At 30.6% G+C, this 16,590-nt stretch overlaps 3 protein-coding genes across 3 annotated transcripts; 1 reads left to right on the forward strand and 2 right to left on the reverse strand.

Annotated features, from left to right (window-relative positions):
* Nucleotides 1–4,166: 4,166 nt before the first annotated feature.
* LOC137829189 (uncharacterized) lies at nt 4,167–6,816 on the reverse strand. The gene is made up of 3 exons (XM_068635986.2): nt 6,166–6,816; nt 4,743–5,450; nt 4,167–4,193 (listed from the first exon to the last, which is right to left on the reverse strand). Exons 1-3 carry the CDS (start codon nt 6,814–6,816, stop codon nt 4,167–4,169), a joined length of 1,386 nt encoding a protein of 461 aa, XP_068492087.2.
* Nucleotides 6,817–6,849: 33 nt separating this feature from the next.
* LOC137829190 (uncharacterized) lies at nt 6,850–7,590 on the reverse strand. Its single transcript, XM_068635987.2, has one exon. It carries the CDS (start codon nt 7,588–7,590, stop codon nt 6,850–6,852), a length of 741 nt encoding a protein of 246 aa, XP_068492088.2.
* Nucleotides 7,591–12,245: 4,655 nt separating this feature from the next.
* LOC137828141 (isoflavone 7-O-methyltransferase) lies at nt 12,246–13,638 on the forward strand. Its single transcript, XM_068634593.2, has 2 exons — nt 12,246–13,073; nt 13,201–13,638. Exons 1-2 carry the CDS (start codon nt 12,309–12,311, stop codon nt 13,498–13,500), a joined length of 1,065 nt encoding a protein of 354 aa, XP_068490694.1. The 5' UTR covers nt 12,246–12,308; the 3' UTR covers nt 13,501–13,638.
* The last annotated feature ends 2,952 nt before the right edge of the window (nt 13,639–16,590 follow it).

Consider the following 16,590-nt stretch of genomic DNA (forward strand, 5'->3'; position numbering starts at 1 on the left):
ATGGGGTACCTGCGAAGGCACTTCGACGCTCAAGTCAGTGAAGTGGGTGATCAATATTCTGGTAGGTGAACAATAATAAATGACGTACCTTTCTCCTTGAGATGTGTGCTATTTATATTATTTCAATGGGCTTACCTTATTGGGTCTGATTAGCGGAGTGGATCTCGCTTAGGATTGTATTACCTAATCCTTAATGATGGATTAACTTCACTGACCTTGGTTTGAGCGTTAACAGTAGTATGGGTCGGCCATGATGATTCCACTCGTCTCGGCCAAGTCTCTCAGGTCTCGGTCGCCTCGGTCAAGTCTCTCAGGTCTCGGCCAGGTTCCCCCTGGTCTCAGTCAGGTACACCAGGTCTCAGACAGTCAGGTGGGTCTTGGTCAGGGAGACCAAGTGTCGGTCTCGCCCATACCGATACATAACTTATAATCCAAAATGTAATCATGAGCTTTATTCCATGATTTTAAGTTCATTCTATATCACACCCAGTCGAAACTTACTTATTTATGTTACATTTCTTAAGAACTAAGTCTACTAAAATTACTATGTCAAAGACCTATTATTTAGTACATTGGGAAACTATATTAAGACACTTATAAGGAATATTGCATATGTATCATCTTGTTGCTTACAACTTACTACATTATTATGTGTTTCAGTTGGAAAACATTAATTTCTTTTCGAGATCATACTCAGTAACTATAACAATGACATTTAGAACATGTAGTCAACTTTGGAACACTTTGGATATTGTAACAATTAAGAATAAGTTACTTACTCACGCACTTAGTCTTAATATGTTTGTATCATATACATTTTCGCTAATTCTTTAAGATAATCTTATGCTTCATTTATGAGAAATAACATCTTTAAAATTATAATGGATATCAAAACAAAAATCCTAGTTCATTCATCCATTGCACACATATAACATTTAAATTTATTTAAGTTACTAATCAAAAATTTTATCTAACTTTTTTTTTCTTAAACCAAATAAAACATTTTTAGATAAAATTTATTCTCTATTTTTAAATAGATCAATTACCATTTGCATTAATTAATTACTTCATCTTGAATTTATATTCTTAAATTTATGTATATTTTATATAATATTTACAAAATTTAAATACGCATTTTTTTTTACTATTTATTAATTAATTATTATTTTTCTACGTGTTTTCAAATCTTTATAAACTTTTTAAGATAACTTCTTTTAAATAATTTCAAAATTAAACACTTCATCAATTTAATAAATTTAATTTAACTAATTTAAATCATAATTTTAAAAATAAAATATTTATGACAATATAAATAAAATAAATTTAAAATAAATAATCTTTAAAATAATAAAATATTTTATATAAAATTTAAATAATTTAAATACATATTTTATTTCACTTAATTAATTTTAAATCAAACACTTAATTAATTTAATAAATTTAATTGAAATAATTTATATTAAAAATTGATAAATTAAATAATTTATTATAGTATTAAAGAAATAATTTTAAAATAAATACAATAAAGAATTAAATATAAAAATATTTGTTATACATTAAAAAAATTTAAATAAATAATTTTAAAATCCTAAAATATAAAATGCGTGGGCCATGACCGACGCATATGCGTGGGCCGTGGGCCTCAACCGATGCATATGCGTGAGCCGCGGCTGACGCAAACTGAATGTTTTTAAAAAAAGTAAATCCGTAAGTGCGTCCGTTTAGCGTCAAATGTCATTATTGCGTGGATTTTTCACCATCTTGGCCGACGATAGTAACGTTCGTAAGTGACCCACGCAAGAATTTGGAAACTAATTGCGTCTTTTCTAGTAATGTAAAATAACTACTAAAACTTTCATGGATGACGTAAATTATAGCGGTTCCCTATCAAAGTCAAATTATAAAAAAAAAATATTTATTAACTAATAGCAAACACAAATATGGTTTTCGAATAGTTGACTCTTGAAATTAAAATTGGTCGGTCTTTTTCTTCAGCAAAAAATTAATGGTCATACTTTCTTTTTATATGGAGGGATTAGGTGTGTGCATATGTCTGGGGTTCTGATAAAAGTGTTAACGTGAGTCATAAGAGTTGATTCATCATTAGTTGAAGTATTTAACGACTTAAGTTTAATCGATTTCCTTTTGTTAGTAAAATACTTTCTAATCTCACTCAGATTACTATAAATTTTTGAATTAAGTGTATCATCGACTCATTAAACATATTACTCTTCTAACTTGTTTTATATTTTATTGTAGTTCAATTAATATGGATTGACTTGACTTGTTAATTAGAATATTCACATGTTTTACTAAATATTAGTGATAATAATAAAGACAATAAGTTCAAATTAAAATATTAACTTATATAATTAGATAAATAAATAAATTAAGTGTCAAAATCATTCAAATATTATTAAACATTATTCTACTCTTAAAAAAAAATCAATGTGTCATCTTACATAATTAAAAATAATAAATATTTATAATTAAAAAATTATAAAGATTGTTGTTAATATATTAATAATAATTTTTTATAATTTTTTTATTATAATTATCTATTATTTTTAAGGTTTAAATGGGCGAATTAACTTTTTGACCCGTTAATCTATATTAGACTCACCTGTTTAACTTGTCAATTCGACGAGTCATGAATGGGACGGATCAACCCGACTCTTTGAGCACTTTTATAGAAAAAATTTATATTTTTGAAATAAAATTTGTCGGTGATTAATGTTTTACATAGAAATTTATTTACATTAATTTTTTTATACATCATTTGATTCATTAAAATATTGTTGATATTTACTTTATTTTGTTAGATATTAAACTTTCTTTCATCAGAATATTAAAATTTAATTTAATTTAATTTATAATGTTTATATTTTATTGTCAAAAAATTAATATCAATAATTATAACAAAATAAATAGATCTAAAACAAAAAATAATTAAAAAAAATTGAAAATTAATGGATAAACTAATTCGCCAACTCACCTTATGATGCCAACTCGCCTTATGATGGGTTACTATTTCTAGCCCACACAACCTTACTAAACCAATCTACTCTACTCAACTTTTTTGCAAACCAATAATGGATTGGAGCAAAACGGGTCGGCATTAGCATTCCTAATTATGGATCTACCTACCACTAACTCAATTTAAACAAGTTTAATTCCTGAATTAAATAAACCAATTTTAATTTGACACCCATTTAAAAAATTATATTTTTTAATTTAATTTAACTTGATCTTGTGATGAGGCGAGTTAACTTATGAGTTGAACTTATTTTAATCCTAATTTTTAAATAAGATCTGTGATGCTTTGTAACTTTATTAAACTCTTAAGTTCGTAGTTGACATGGATATGCTTTTAGATTTGTTACTTATAACACAGATTTTATTGTACAAAATTATTTTGTGTTCTAAACTTGGTTTTTCCTTTTAATAATATTCTATTATACTTTTTTTAAAAATTAATTCGAATGTTATTTATTTATTTTATTTTTTTGGCAAAGAATTAAAGAAATAAAATAAATGGGACACTTTAGGGGTGTCCCAACCCTTATACAAACTCATTCAAGCTGGGTTAAGATGCTTGTACAAAACATACCCCTTACGACATCATGTAACAAACCTGTTTAAAACCCCTTACAAAGTCTTATGCTTCTAAACACAATCTAATCATGACAACAAAATAGGTAAACTCTAATATAGTAACCCAAAAATCTTCACACTCCAGCAGCTATAACTTGCATTCGAAAGCCAAAAAGTAATTTACTACAAACTCTAACAAAGCATGCTTTGTGCAACAGAACACATTCTCCAATAAAACCAAGACCAATCATACCACCTATTTGAACATCACCATTGGTAGCAGCAAAAGAGCCATGCATTAAACCACCAAAGATATTCTTGGTTTTATCTAGCTCCAGAGTGATTTAAAGCATGTTAAAATCTCCACCTTCGTGAAACAACAGCATCTTCAAACCAGCATCTTTTCACACTTCCATCTCCTTTTATAGATTAATAATCTGCTCCCCTTCAGCTATACCTACACAACAACACCACCTTTCCCACCTCTCAAATAGGCTTAAACAAGCGAAACAAAGTCCAAAAAACATGCTCTTGAAAGAATTATAGCATATTTATTACCACACCCAAACCAATCATTCAGAATATGAATAGGATAGCTCCTGTAAAATACATACATCAACATATGAAAAAATAAAAACACTTTTAATCCCTTACCTACTTACCATGTTGACACAGGTTAATGGTGATAATATCCAATCACAGAAGGAAAAGATAACTTTCTTTTCTTTGTGTTTCAACCAAAACCAAGATTGGACTTGCGCCATAGTGAAAATCTCCTCTGCGTCTACCTTTGCTTGTTTAAAGATAACCCTGTTCCTATGCTTCCAAATGCTCCATACTATGGAGACCCAAAGGCTTTTCCATAACCTATTGCCCTCTTTGTTAGAGCACATACAATAGAATTGTTCAAAATGAAAAATCAGTTCTTTGTGATTCACAGAACTAATTCCCAACCATCTAAAGCACATGTTCCAAACTTTACTTGATTCCCTACAAGAAAGAAGGATGTGTGTTGTAGTCTCCTCTTTGGTTCCACATAAAGCACATAAAGTATCTCCTAAAAACACTCCCCTTTTGTGCAGATTCTGTTTTGTTGCTAACCTATTCGAGAAAGCCCTCCACACAAAAAACATGGCCGATGGCATAACCTTTAAATTCCAAAGAGAACCAAACACGGAACCCCCTGCCCCACACTCGTAGTAAGTTAACTTATTATAGGCGGATTTTACCGAAAAAGTGTAAGATGGAGGATCAATCCATATCCTTGAGTCCTCTTTGTCAGGTTGTAGTAACACCTGTGATATTATTGACATGAACTTCTCTACCATAGTTTTTTCCCATTCAAACCAGTCTCTTCTCCAACTGAAATTCCACTCCCACCCAACTGCATTCCAACTACCAAAATTATCTATAGTCTTGTCTTTAAGCTCAGAGTTATTGTATATTCTTTCATATCTTACTTTGAGTTGACTATTGGTTAGCCATTCGTCTTCCCATAATTTGATCTTCGTCCCTGATCCAACTTTCCAGACCATATTCTGATTGAACCAATTAACTCCTTGGTCTGAAATACTAGCTTTGAATAAATCTAACCACCATCTAGACGTAAAACTATTTTGTTTCGGTACATAAGAATTTGACAACCACCTCAAACCATACTTAGATTCTAAGACCTCCTTCCAAAGACCATACTCTGTTGAACCCAGTCTCCATAGCCATTTGGCCAAAAGTGCCTTACTGAAATGCTCAATACGCCTAATACCAAGACCTCCCACCTCTTTCTCTTTACAAATATTATCCCAACTAGTCCAAGCAATTTTCCTCCCTTCCGTGCCCCACCCCCACAAAAACTTCCTCTGTAATTTTGTAATCTCTTTGCACACTCCAATTGGTGCTTTAAAAAAGGATAGGTAGAATAGTGGTATAGCGTTGATAACTAATTTTATAAGGCACACTCTTCCCACGAAAGACAGATTCCTCCCCTTCCATACAGATAGATTCTTCCTTATCTTTGATACCACAGGCTCCCAAAAGGAACACCTAGATGGATTACCTCCTATAGTTAAACCTAAGTATGAGAAAGGTATCTCCATTATACTACAATGGAGTATTTCTGAGTATAACTTCACCTCATAACTATCTACTCCAATTGCACCCAACTTACTCTTAAAGTAGTTTACCCTGAGGCCCGAACTTAATTCAAAACATCTTAAAATAGCCTTAATACACCTAATATTTTGCACGTTTGATTCACATAAGAAAAGGGTATCGTCTGCAAATTGGAGTAGATCCACCTCCACGTTTTTAACCCCTATTTTGATTCCTGATAACAATTTTTTTCTTGTCGTTTGTTTTACAAGCCCAGATAAACCTTGTGCGATAATCAGAAACAAAAACGGTGCCATCGGATCCCCCTGTCTAAGACCTCTAGTTGGTTTTGAATTCTTTTGTCGGGCTACCATTTACCAAAACCGAGATTGTTGCCGATTCAAGGCAAGCTCTAATCCACTGCACCCACTTTCCACAAAACCCTAGTCTTCTCATCATATAAAATAAGAATTCCCAACTTACCGAATCGTATGCCTTCTCGAAATCAAGTTTCACAATCACCCCCTTTTTCTTTCTTCTTTTCAAGTCATCCACAACCTCATTGACAACAAGAACACTATCTAACAAACCTCTATTGGACAAAAAAGTTGACTGTGAACCATCAATAACCTTCTCAATTACTTTTTTAATCCTATTAGACAGAACCTTTGTCAAAATCTTATAAAGACACCCGACGAGTGATATAGGTCTATATTCTTCAAGGGATTGAGGGTTCTCAGACTTCGGGATCAATGTTAAGAATGAGGCATTATAGCCTTTCGGAATCTTCCCCTCTTTGTGAAAGAATTTTACTGCTCCCAACACATCCTTTTCTAGTAGACACCAGTTATTTTTAATAAAACTAAAAGTTACTCCGTCAGGTCCAGGACTTTTATGACTATCACAATTCCAAATGGCTTCCTTTATTTCCTTTTCCTCGAACGGATCAGTCAAGAGTCTATTATCAGATTTAGAAATCTCCTTAAATTCCACATTGTCCAACCTAACTCCAATATCTTCGATGGCCGACATCTTATTCTTATAAAACTCCTTGACCACCTCCTTTACCCTATTTGGTTCTTCCACCCAAATACCAGAGAGATTACAGTGTGCTCCTTTTATCTCATTTCTCATCCTCCTCCATTTGATGGAAGCATGGAAATTTTTTTATTTTGAATCCCCCTGTTTAATCCATAATGCTCTTGACTTTTGTTGTAATAAGGATTCGTTCCTCTCATTTATGTCCTGTAGTTGGCTTAAAAGTTCTCTTCTTTCCCTAATCTTGTTTTCGTCCAAGCCATCTACATCATCTCTCATATCTAACTCTTGTATTTTCCTCAAGATTTCGAGTTTGATTTTGTCAACAAGCCCGAATACATCTTTATTCCATCCTTTCAGATCACTCTTTAGCATCTTCAGTTTCTCTTTTAACACAAAGATTTCGTTGCCCTGGACCAAATAACTATCCCATTTACTTTTAATAAAATTTTCAAACTCCTTATCTTCCTGCCATATGTTAAGAAACCTAAAAGGTTTTGGACCCCAATCCACCACATTTGATTTTAGCACTAAAGCACAGTGGTCAGATATTTGTCTATCTAAAACATATTGTTTACTTCCTGGCCAATGTTGTAACCATTCAAAGGAAATTAAAAATTTATCAAGCCTACTCTTAGCTTTACCATTAGGTTTATACCAAGTGTATTTTGTTCCAATACAGGGTATATCCACCAACTCCATATTATCAATGAAACTATTAAACTCTTGTAATTCTTTCTTGTAACCATTACCATTGGAACTATTTATCCCCCTACGCTCCCTTTCATTCCTTATAGAGTTGAAATCCCCCAAAATGCACCAAGAGTTACACGGTTCCCCTTGCCTAATCTCTAATAAGTCGGCCCACATTTGTATTTTCTCTTGCATATTGCAGGAAGAGTATACGTTTACAATAACCACAAGAATATTTTTCTCCTTAAAGAACCCCGAGAACACTATGAACCTCCTGTTGATGATATGATTGGAACATTGAAAAAACTTTTTATGCCAAATCGTAAGAATACCCCCTGACCCGTTAGTTGGATTGCTATAAAAATAATCAATGTCATTATCTCCCCATAACTTACAACAATTATTTAAACTAAAAAATGACAATCTTACTTCTTGCAAGCACAACATTCTAACATCTTCCTTTCTGATCAAATCCTTGATATACCTCCATTTCACAGGACTCCCAAACCCTCTCACATTTAACGTAAGAATTTTCATAGATAACCTGTAACCTCCCTCGCCTCCCTTTGGATTTTCATACTCCAGTCCCTTTTTTCTAATTCTTCTAGGTTAACCATGACATTTCCTTCAACCCCACATGTAGCCCCTAACTGTTTACGCAATTCCCATACTCGAATCGTTTCTAGACTACCATGTTTTAACCAGAACAAACGATTACAGTTATTTATTACCATATCAGAAACATAATTACTAATATGAGATAGAATATTAGTATATTTAAATACATGAGATAGAATTACTAATTCGAATGTTATTTATAATTTAATTACATCTTAAATATATATATATATATATTTAAATTTTCTTAAAACATTTTAAATACAAAATATAAACATAAATATTTAATAACATTATATGTTTTCAAAAGATACATGTTTGTTAGAAGGATAAATAATGTAATCCTCTCGTCCATTTTATGTACGGTTTCATGACTAAAAAAAGTAATAAAAAATAAATATATATATATATATATATATAAAGGATGTTTACTAAGAAATATTTATAAAAGAGTAACACATTTTTTATTTAAACATTTAATACTTTAATAACATCATGCTACCAACTAAAAAATCTAAATAATTGATATTTAAAAACATTGGTAACTTATTAGATACTAATTTAAAAATGATTTATAAATGATAAAAACTAATTTAAATACTCATAATTTTTTAATTTTTAAAATAGTATATAAGTTAGTAAATATAAAATAACTATTTTTTTTTTCTAAAATTAATTTTTATTTAATGATTTTTAGTAGTGATTATACTAAAATGCCTTAAATTTTAAACTATTATTATCATAAACTGTTGGAGATCCCACGTCAACTAGATATGAGAATATTTTATTGTATATAAGTGGAGTGCAAACCTTATCTCATAAGCCGGTTTTATGGGTTGAGTTAGACTTAAAGTTTACTTCGTAACATGGTATCAGAGCCATTTCGAGCTTATCCTAGCGAGTATTTGTTGGGTCTATCGTGTCACATGAGTCGATTTTATAGGGTCGAGTAAGGCTTAAAATCTACTTCATAACATAAACAGTTTTATAAAATTATCCTACCTTTTCAAATTAATCACACTAACAAAAATAAGAATTTATTATAGTTAATATGAATCCAAAAGAACTAAAAATATGTTTTTACAATTGATATTTCCTTTTAATTCAAGTACTTATTTATCCTCTTAATCAAAATCAATTATAGAATAATAAATAAATAACTAAAAAACTACCATCTCTAATCCATTTTATTATTAAGATAAACTATATAATATAAGAAATGAATGAATGAGAATAATAAATTTTTCCAAAAGTAACCTTATTTTATTAATTTGTTTTTTTATTGTCTATTATTAATATTATGAAGAATATAAATTAAAATAATAATAAATATCCTTTTAAAAAACTAAAATGGTATTTATTTTAAGATTTGATTTCTTACCTGACAATTATTATAAAAAGATATTATAATTTCAAAACAGAAGAATAGTTGACTGTTGAAATTTAACAACCAAAATAACAAGGCATATACATGCATTATTGATTTGGTATTGAAAGGGAAACTCAAAATATCTGCAGTTAAATGTGAAGTGTTTGTTTTAGAAAAATCCATTGCTGAGAACCTCTAAAATTCTTCTCTATGCCACAAAATTAACAATTTTTTCTGCTCCAGTTAAGTCTGATTAACTTGCAACACAAGCTTCCCATTAATTTAATTCTAAACTCAGACCCTGCATGTGCATGATATATATATTGCTATTTATTTATCTTAATCCAACTCATTTAACTAATTAAACAGTAATGAAAAGGAAAACTGTGACTGCTGATATTTTATTAATTATCAAGTAGTATTGACTAACAATCATAGTTGTCTTTCAATGACCACAACATTGACTTGTATGCTTTTCATTGAATGAACTATATAACCACATAATAATTTACTTTTTGTTGAATTTTATAATGTTATATTATTGTTAATATATTATGAGAACTACTATTTTAATATAAAGATGTTATAAAATCTTATTTTAATAATATTTTTTAAAATTTGTTAGAAGAAAGGATTATTTTTTTTATTCTTATTAACTTGGAATGTTATTTAAAACTCAATATCTTACATTTTGAATATGTTATAAATACTTATGGTCTTGAATAATGAGCCTGGAATGAAAATATAGTAATTCAGCTCTACATTACTCAGAGAAGAAAATCAATAACTAGGGACGGGTGATGAGACAACTTTAGTTGACAGTGTCAAAGGGTTTAGTTTTCACGCAAAACAATAAGAAAAAAAAAGTCAAAGAATTCTGGTGACCATTATTCATCTCTAATACCAATTTCTTATAAGAATTTTTTTAAAGAAGTTTTAAATTTTTCAAAAATTTAAATATTTTCATTAAATTTAAAAAATTGATTTTACTTTATGTTTAAAATATTTATATTTTGAATTAATATCTTCAATCAATTGAATATCTACAGTACAAGATAGCAGATGATATACAATACAAGGTCAAACATTAGACCATAGACTTGTGTGAAAGGGAATTCCTCAGTTATGATGTGTTTTATGCTCGAAAGTGGAAATGAAGGAGTGAAAAGAAATGGTTTAAGAGAAAGTGTAAAGAAAGTTAAGATGTTTGGATTAAGATAAATATAATAGAAAGTGTATAGAAAATTTATAAAAATTTGTGAATTATGTAATAGGTGTGATTAAAATAATATTTTTTTAATTAATAAAAATGTAACTTTACACATTTGTCTTTGTATTTAAAAATTTATAAAAAAATTAATTTGATTGATTATTGTGAATTATAATTTTTTTTAATTAAAATATTTTTTTTCTACAATTGAAATATTATTTCTGAATTGCGAGCTAATTTCGAAAAAATATAAATTATATAAAATTTTGAATTAAATTTATGATTGTCATAAAATTTATTTACAATAAAATTATAATTATAAATTATTTATTTTTTAATTAAAATTGTATGTAATTAAAAAATTATTTTACTGGAACAAATTATTTATGTGTTAAATTTATAATTTATAAAAAAATTATGAAATAAATATTAATGCAGAAGGAATATGTATGGTGAAAGATAATAAAATAAAATGTAAAACTTTCTCCTCAAATTTTCAGAGAAAGACTTATTTTTCCCTTTCTCTCTCTTTCCCCTCCCGTCCCAACGCAAAATTTTGTCCGGACAGATATGTGGAGTGGAGGGTCTTTTTGTGAGGGCTTGCTCTAAAGGGGTGCCAGCTTTGTAGGGTGTAGGAGCTACTGTAACTAAGGAAGGTTTTTTTGAAGGATTCATTTGTGAATCAAGTTGGTCTTGTGCAGGTGTATCTTAATAGGAATGGGTTGGGATCTTGGAAGCCTTAACCATAGTCCAAAATGCTTTCCTAGTCTATAAGCAGATGCTGGTAAGGTTCTTTTCTGGATGGTGTAGATCCAGCACTAGTGCAACCAAGGTGGTAGCTGAAATTTGAAGGAGAAGCACGTAGACTAGATAGCTACTTTTAAAGGGCTAAAGACATGGTTACCTTATGCCTGCTGGTTTTTATATTTGTGCAGGTTTGGCAATATCCTGACACTTTCTACTTCTACTTTGTATGTTTCTCTTTGTTTGGCTACCTATGTTTTTTTTTGCAAAAGTTGGATTATGTAGAGGGTTTTGTATCTCCCACTTAATTTATTCTATTCTTAGCCGATAAAAGAAAAACAATGTCAAACATTAAATATTAAATTATAAAATATAAAAATTTGAACATTAAATAAAATATAAAGATTTAATATAAATTTAATTAAAAATAATTAAATTTTTAAATATTTAAAATTTAAGTATTTTATTTTATTAATTTTTTTATATATAAAGTCATCTAAATAACAACAATACAAGGTAACGTCAAATTTAAATACCAAAACATTAATTAAAAATATAATTTTTTTAATACATATTTAATTGAAAATATTTAAATTTATAAGACTTGAAACCAAATTAAACTTAAATAAATTAAACTACTATATCTGTAATATTTTTATGGTTTTTAATTTTGTTTTCATAATAACAAAAATAATTTTTATATCATTATTTAATTATTATTTAAATAAATTTTAGTTAAATTTATTTTAATTTGAAATTTGTGTTTCCAACTTAAAAAAATTATTTTTATACAAAAAAATACCTTTCTAAATTGTATGATTTGCAATATTTTTGAGCAGTAGATTTCTTAAACAGGAGCATAACACATTATATAAGGCAACGCAACGCTGGTGTTGGAAACAAACAAACCAAAAGCAGTTTCATTAACCAAACATTTTTGCATTAATTGCAGCAATGGGTTCAATGGATAACCAAGAAGCCATTGAGCTCTTTGAAGGCCAAAATATTTTGTACATGCAGTTATTTGGCCACCTTAAACCTTTGTGCCTTAAGTGGGCTCTACAACTAGGTATTCCAGACATAATACACAGCCATGGAAAACCTGTTACTCTTTCTCACTTGGTCTCAACTCTTCAAGTTCCACCATCTAAGACTGCTTTTGTGCAGCGGTTAATGCGCTTTTTGGCACACGATAAAATCTTTGATATCCACCACAGCCAAGAAGATCACGAAGTAGCATATGCTCTAACTCCAGCATCAAAACTTCTTGTCAATGGCTCTGGCCATTGTTTATCTCCAATGGTTCGGTTGATCACTGATCCACTTCTCATGAGTAAATACCACCACTTGGGAGAATGGATTTGTGGGGAGGACCCCACACTGTATGAGACAGCCTTAGGGACAAGTGTTTGGGAACTTCTTGACAGAGAACCTAAATACTTGAGTCTCTTCAGTGAGGGCATGGCTAGTGATTCCCAAATGGTAGACTTGGCTCTCAAAAATTGCACTTCAGCTTTTGAGAGTTTAGATTCCATGGTGGATGTAGGTGGTGGAACCGGAACCACGGCCAGAATTATCAGCGAAGCATATCCTAAGATGAAATGTGTTGTGCTTGACCTTCCTCAGGTTATAGCAAACTCCACAGGAACCAATAATTTAAGCTTTCTTGGTGGTGACATGTTCAAATCTATCCCTCAAGCTGATGCAATCCTACTAAAGGTACAAATATATGTATATGCTTTTCCTTGTTTAGAAAATAATGCTGCAAATTTGCAATTATGATTAAAGACGTGTTTGTTTTTTTTTTTTTTTTTTTTTTTTTTTTTCTCTTTTACTTTCTTTGCAGTGGGTTCTACATGATTGGGATGACGAAAATTGCGTAAAGATTCTGAAAAACTGTAGAGAAACTATTTCAAGCAAAGGCAACAGAGGAAAGGTGATTGTCATAGAAACAGTGATAAATGAAAAGCTTGATAACAAAGACGTGACTCAAACAAAACTGAGTTTGGATATGACAATGTTGGCTATTAATGGAAAAGAGCGAACTGAAGAAGAATGGAAAACACTCTTCACTGAAGCAGGATTCAAAGACTACAAATTGTTTCCCATTTTTGGTTTTAGATCCCTTATTGAGGTTTATCCATAGGCAGTGCTACGGTGTGTATATCAGAAGAAATTGTAATTTTCTGCTTTCCTATTTAGCAAAAACAAAATAAATAGAATAAACTTGTACTGGATTTAATACTTTTACTTGTGAAGAAATGGATTTACAATGTTTATGATATTTACTCTTATTATTATAACTTTTATGAAATTTATGATATTTTTTCTGTCCTACAGGAAAAGTGTCTTTTGAAAAGAGAAATTATACATTTTTTTTTATATGTATATAATATTTGATGTGATTAATTTAGATATAAATATATATAATAAAAAATAAATTTGTAATTAAATAATATAAAAAATATTAAAATAATAATGTGATTGTGTAAAAAATAAAGTTGTCAATATATCATTATCTATACATTACTATTAAACACTCAAGTCTGGCAAAATTATATTTGAGCTTCAAAACAAACTTGTAATGTAAAACTTAATTGTTTCCATTCAAAAAAAATTACCTTGGCGATAATATATAAGTATGACTGACTTATTAAAATGTAAAACTAAGCTTTTAAGCTTATAATATAAATATGCCTCGGTTTCATCAGTACTTCGTTTCAAAGAATATATTCTTTATTATAATATTACTCATGATAATAATGAATAATAATAATAATAAAAAAAAATGCAAGTTGGTATTTTTTTTTTATCGGCAATAGAGAAGTTGATACTTGGTGAGAGTTGTTTAAGTAGAAGAGCACATATAATATATTGTACGTAAATTTTATGTTTTTTTTAATTAATAGCCTTGAATGAGGAAATGCATTTATTGTTAGAACAAGCCCAAAGGCATTCGTTGTCAACATTTGTCTTACTATCCTATTTGAAATTATATTATGGGCATGAAGATGGCTGGATGGGGAGAGGAGCGAGGTACCTGTAGACAGATGAGTCTTCATTCACAAAACGAAATACTACTTGATTTCATGAAATGACGACTATTTAGAATTAAATAAATAAATATAATTATACAAATAATTTGACTAATCAAATAATATTCACTCATTAGGATTAATTGACTACTTTAATCTAGGTCCTCGTAAGATTTTATAAATAATTTAATATTTTTTTTATCAACAAATAAAATAAATAAAAAGAAATATTTTATGTATATCTAAACCTGTATAAAAAACCACAAATTATAAGACTCTTTAGACTTAAAAGAGAATTAAACATTCTAAGGTTTTCAGACCCTAAGCTTCTAACACCAAAATCTACACCTTTTCAGACCCAAAACTGGAGTGGAAAGAGTATAAACAAATCTGCCCCATAACCACCTAAATCCTACATCCAACTCTGTGCTTGAAATGGCTAAAAGAATACAATATTCTTTGGCAAAAAACACCGTGAACAATTCCAACAGGACATAAGCCACTGTCATCAAAACAGGACCAGCAACAACTTACAATCCTATTGCCTCCATTGTCATTCTTGGCCCACATACTATGATTCACGATTGTGATGCCATAAACACACCAAAGCTGAACATTGCCGTGCCAATACCTCCATTGGACAATATATCTATTTCATACATGTATAAATCCCACTTACAAAACACATTACAAAACAGGACACACAACACAAGACAAATCACAAAACTGGTCCTCCCCTGCATCAACATTAGTAAACAAACGTAATCCAGTAAAAAACAGTTCACATCCTGTGCTCCCAAATGTGCTCCCAAATACATCGTATTATCACCGTCCACATTCTTTTCCACACCTGATTCTACTTTTCAAACATATAAATTAAATGAAAGTTCTCAAAGTGACTACTCAGAACCTTGTGTTGAACTCCCAGAATGCCTACCCATCTAAACCATAGAGACCAAACACGTTATGCATATACACAATCTAGGAAAAGATGTTGGGTGAATTCTTCTGACTTACTACATAATACACATAAAGAAGAGTTCACAACCACTCCTCGCCTGATAAGGTTATAACTAGTTGGTATTATGTCCAAAAAGATTCTCCGAGCAATGATCAAAGCTTTAGGCAAAGCCTTTGCCTTCCATAGAAGACTAAAATCTCCATTCACTGAGCCATTGACTTGACCAGCATAAGCTGATTTCACAAAAAATACCCTTTTGGAATCCCTTCCCCATACAAGATGATCCTTGGATTCCTTGTAAAAGACGTCCCTGTTCAAGATTGTAAACAATTCTTCCTCCAACACTGATTCCCATTCAAACCTATCCCTCCTCTAGTTTAACCGCCATTGTCATCCAGAATTCTCCCAATAACCGACCCATCCACCGTCATCCCTTGATTCAAAGACAAAGAATACAGTCTAGGATACAAAGCCTTGAGATTATTGTTGTCAACCCAAGCATCCTCCCAAAATATGACTATGTCCCCAAAACCAACTTTCCAAACTAAAGTTTTTTGGAACCATCCTTCATCCTCACCCTCCTCGTAAACCTTAGATAAATCTCTTCACCACCAAGATTGATAATACGAACGAACTTGGCTTCTTCCTGATTCTGAACCATATTTAGACTCAAGAATATCTTTCCACTTCCCTTTCTCATCACTCATCAGCTTCCATTTCAATTTCGCCAAGAGTGACAGTAGAATTTTCTAATATCTTTAATCCCCAACCCACCTTCTTCAAAGGGTTTACATATATTCTCCCATCTTACCCAAAATATAGCCCTGTTATATGTGCCCCATGCCCAAAGGAATCTCCTTTGTATACTAGTGATTCTATTATAGACCGATACCGGAGCTTTAAAGAAAGACAAGTAGAAAAGTGGAATGGCGATGAAAACCGATTTGATTAAGCAAATTCTTTCTTCCATGGAAAAAAATCTCCACTTCCAAGTACTAAGTCTGGCATTTATTTTGTTCACAACAAGCTCCCAGAATTGTTTCTTCCTTGGGTTATGATGGAGATCAAGCCCAAGAGAACATGGAGGCCACTCATCAAGCTCAAGAAAAGGTGGAGGCACAAATGGAGGACGCCCATGGAGGTCAAAGTCCACCTCAAAGGATTACAAGAAGCATGTTCAAAGCCTTGGGAACTAGAGGACATTTATTTTCTCTTTTTGTAGTGTCTTTAGTTGAAGGTG

The sequence above is a fragment of the Phaseolus vulgaris genome, chromosome 7 (assembly GCF_051622355.1).
Source record: "Phaseolus vulgaris cultivar YP4 chromosome 7, ASM5162235v1, whole genome shotgun sequence".
NCBI lineage: Eukaryota > Viridiplantae > Streptophyta > Magnoliopsida > Fabales > Fabaceae > Phaseolus > Phaseolus vulgaris.

Coding starts and splice junctions, on each gene's coding strand:
- LOC137829189 (XM_068635986.2), bottom strand. CDS start 6,816: ATGAGAAATGAGATAAAAGGAGCACACTGTAATCTCTCTGGTATTTGG. Junction 5,451..6,165: donor TCGAGAAGGCATACGATTCG/GTAAGTTGGGAA, acceptor ACAAAATTACAG/AGGAAGTTTTTGTGGGGGTG. Junction 4,194..4,742: donor GTTCTCTTTGGAATTTAAAG/GTTATGCCATCG, acceptor TGTATTTTACAG/GAGCTATCCTATTCATATTC.
- LOC137829190 (XM_068635987.2), bottom strand. CDS start 7,590: ATGTGGGCCGACTTATTAGAGATTAGGCAAGGGGAACCGTGTAACTCT.
- LOC137828141 (XM_068634593.2), top strand. CDS start 12,309: ATGGGTTCAATGGATAACCAAGAAGCCATTGAGCTCTTTGAAGGCCAA. Junction 13,074..13,200: donor CTGATGCAATCCTACTAAAG/GTACAAATATAT, acceptor CTTTCTTTGCAG/TGGGTTCTACATGATTGGGA.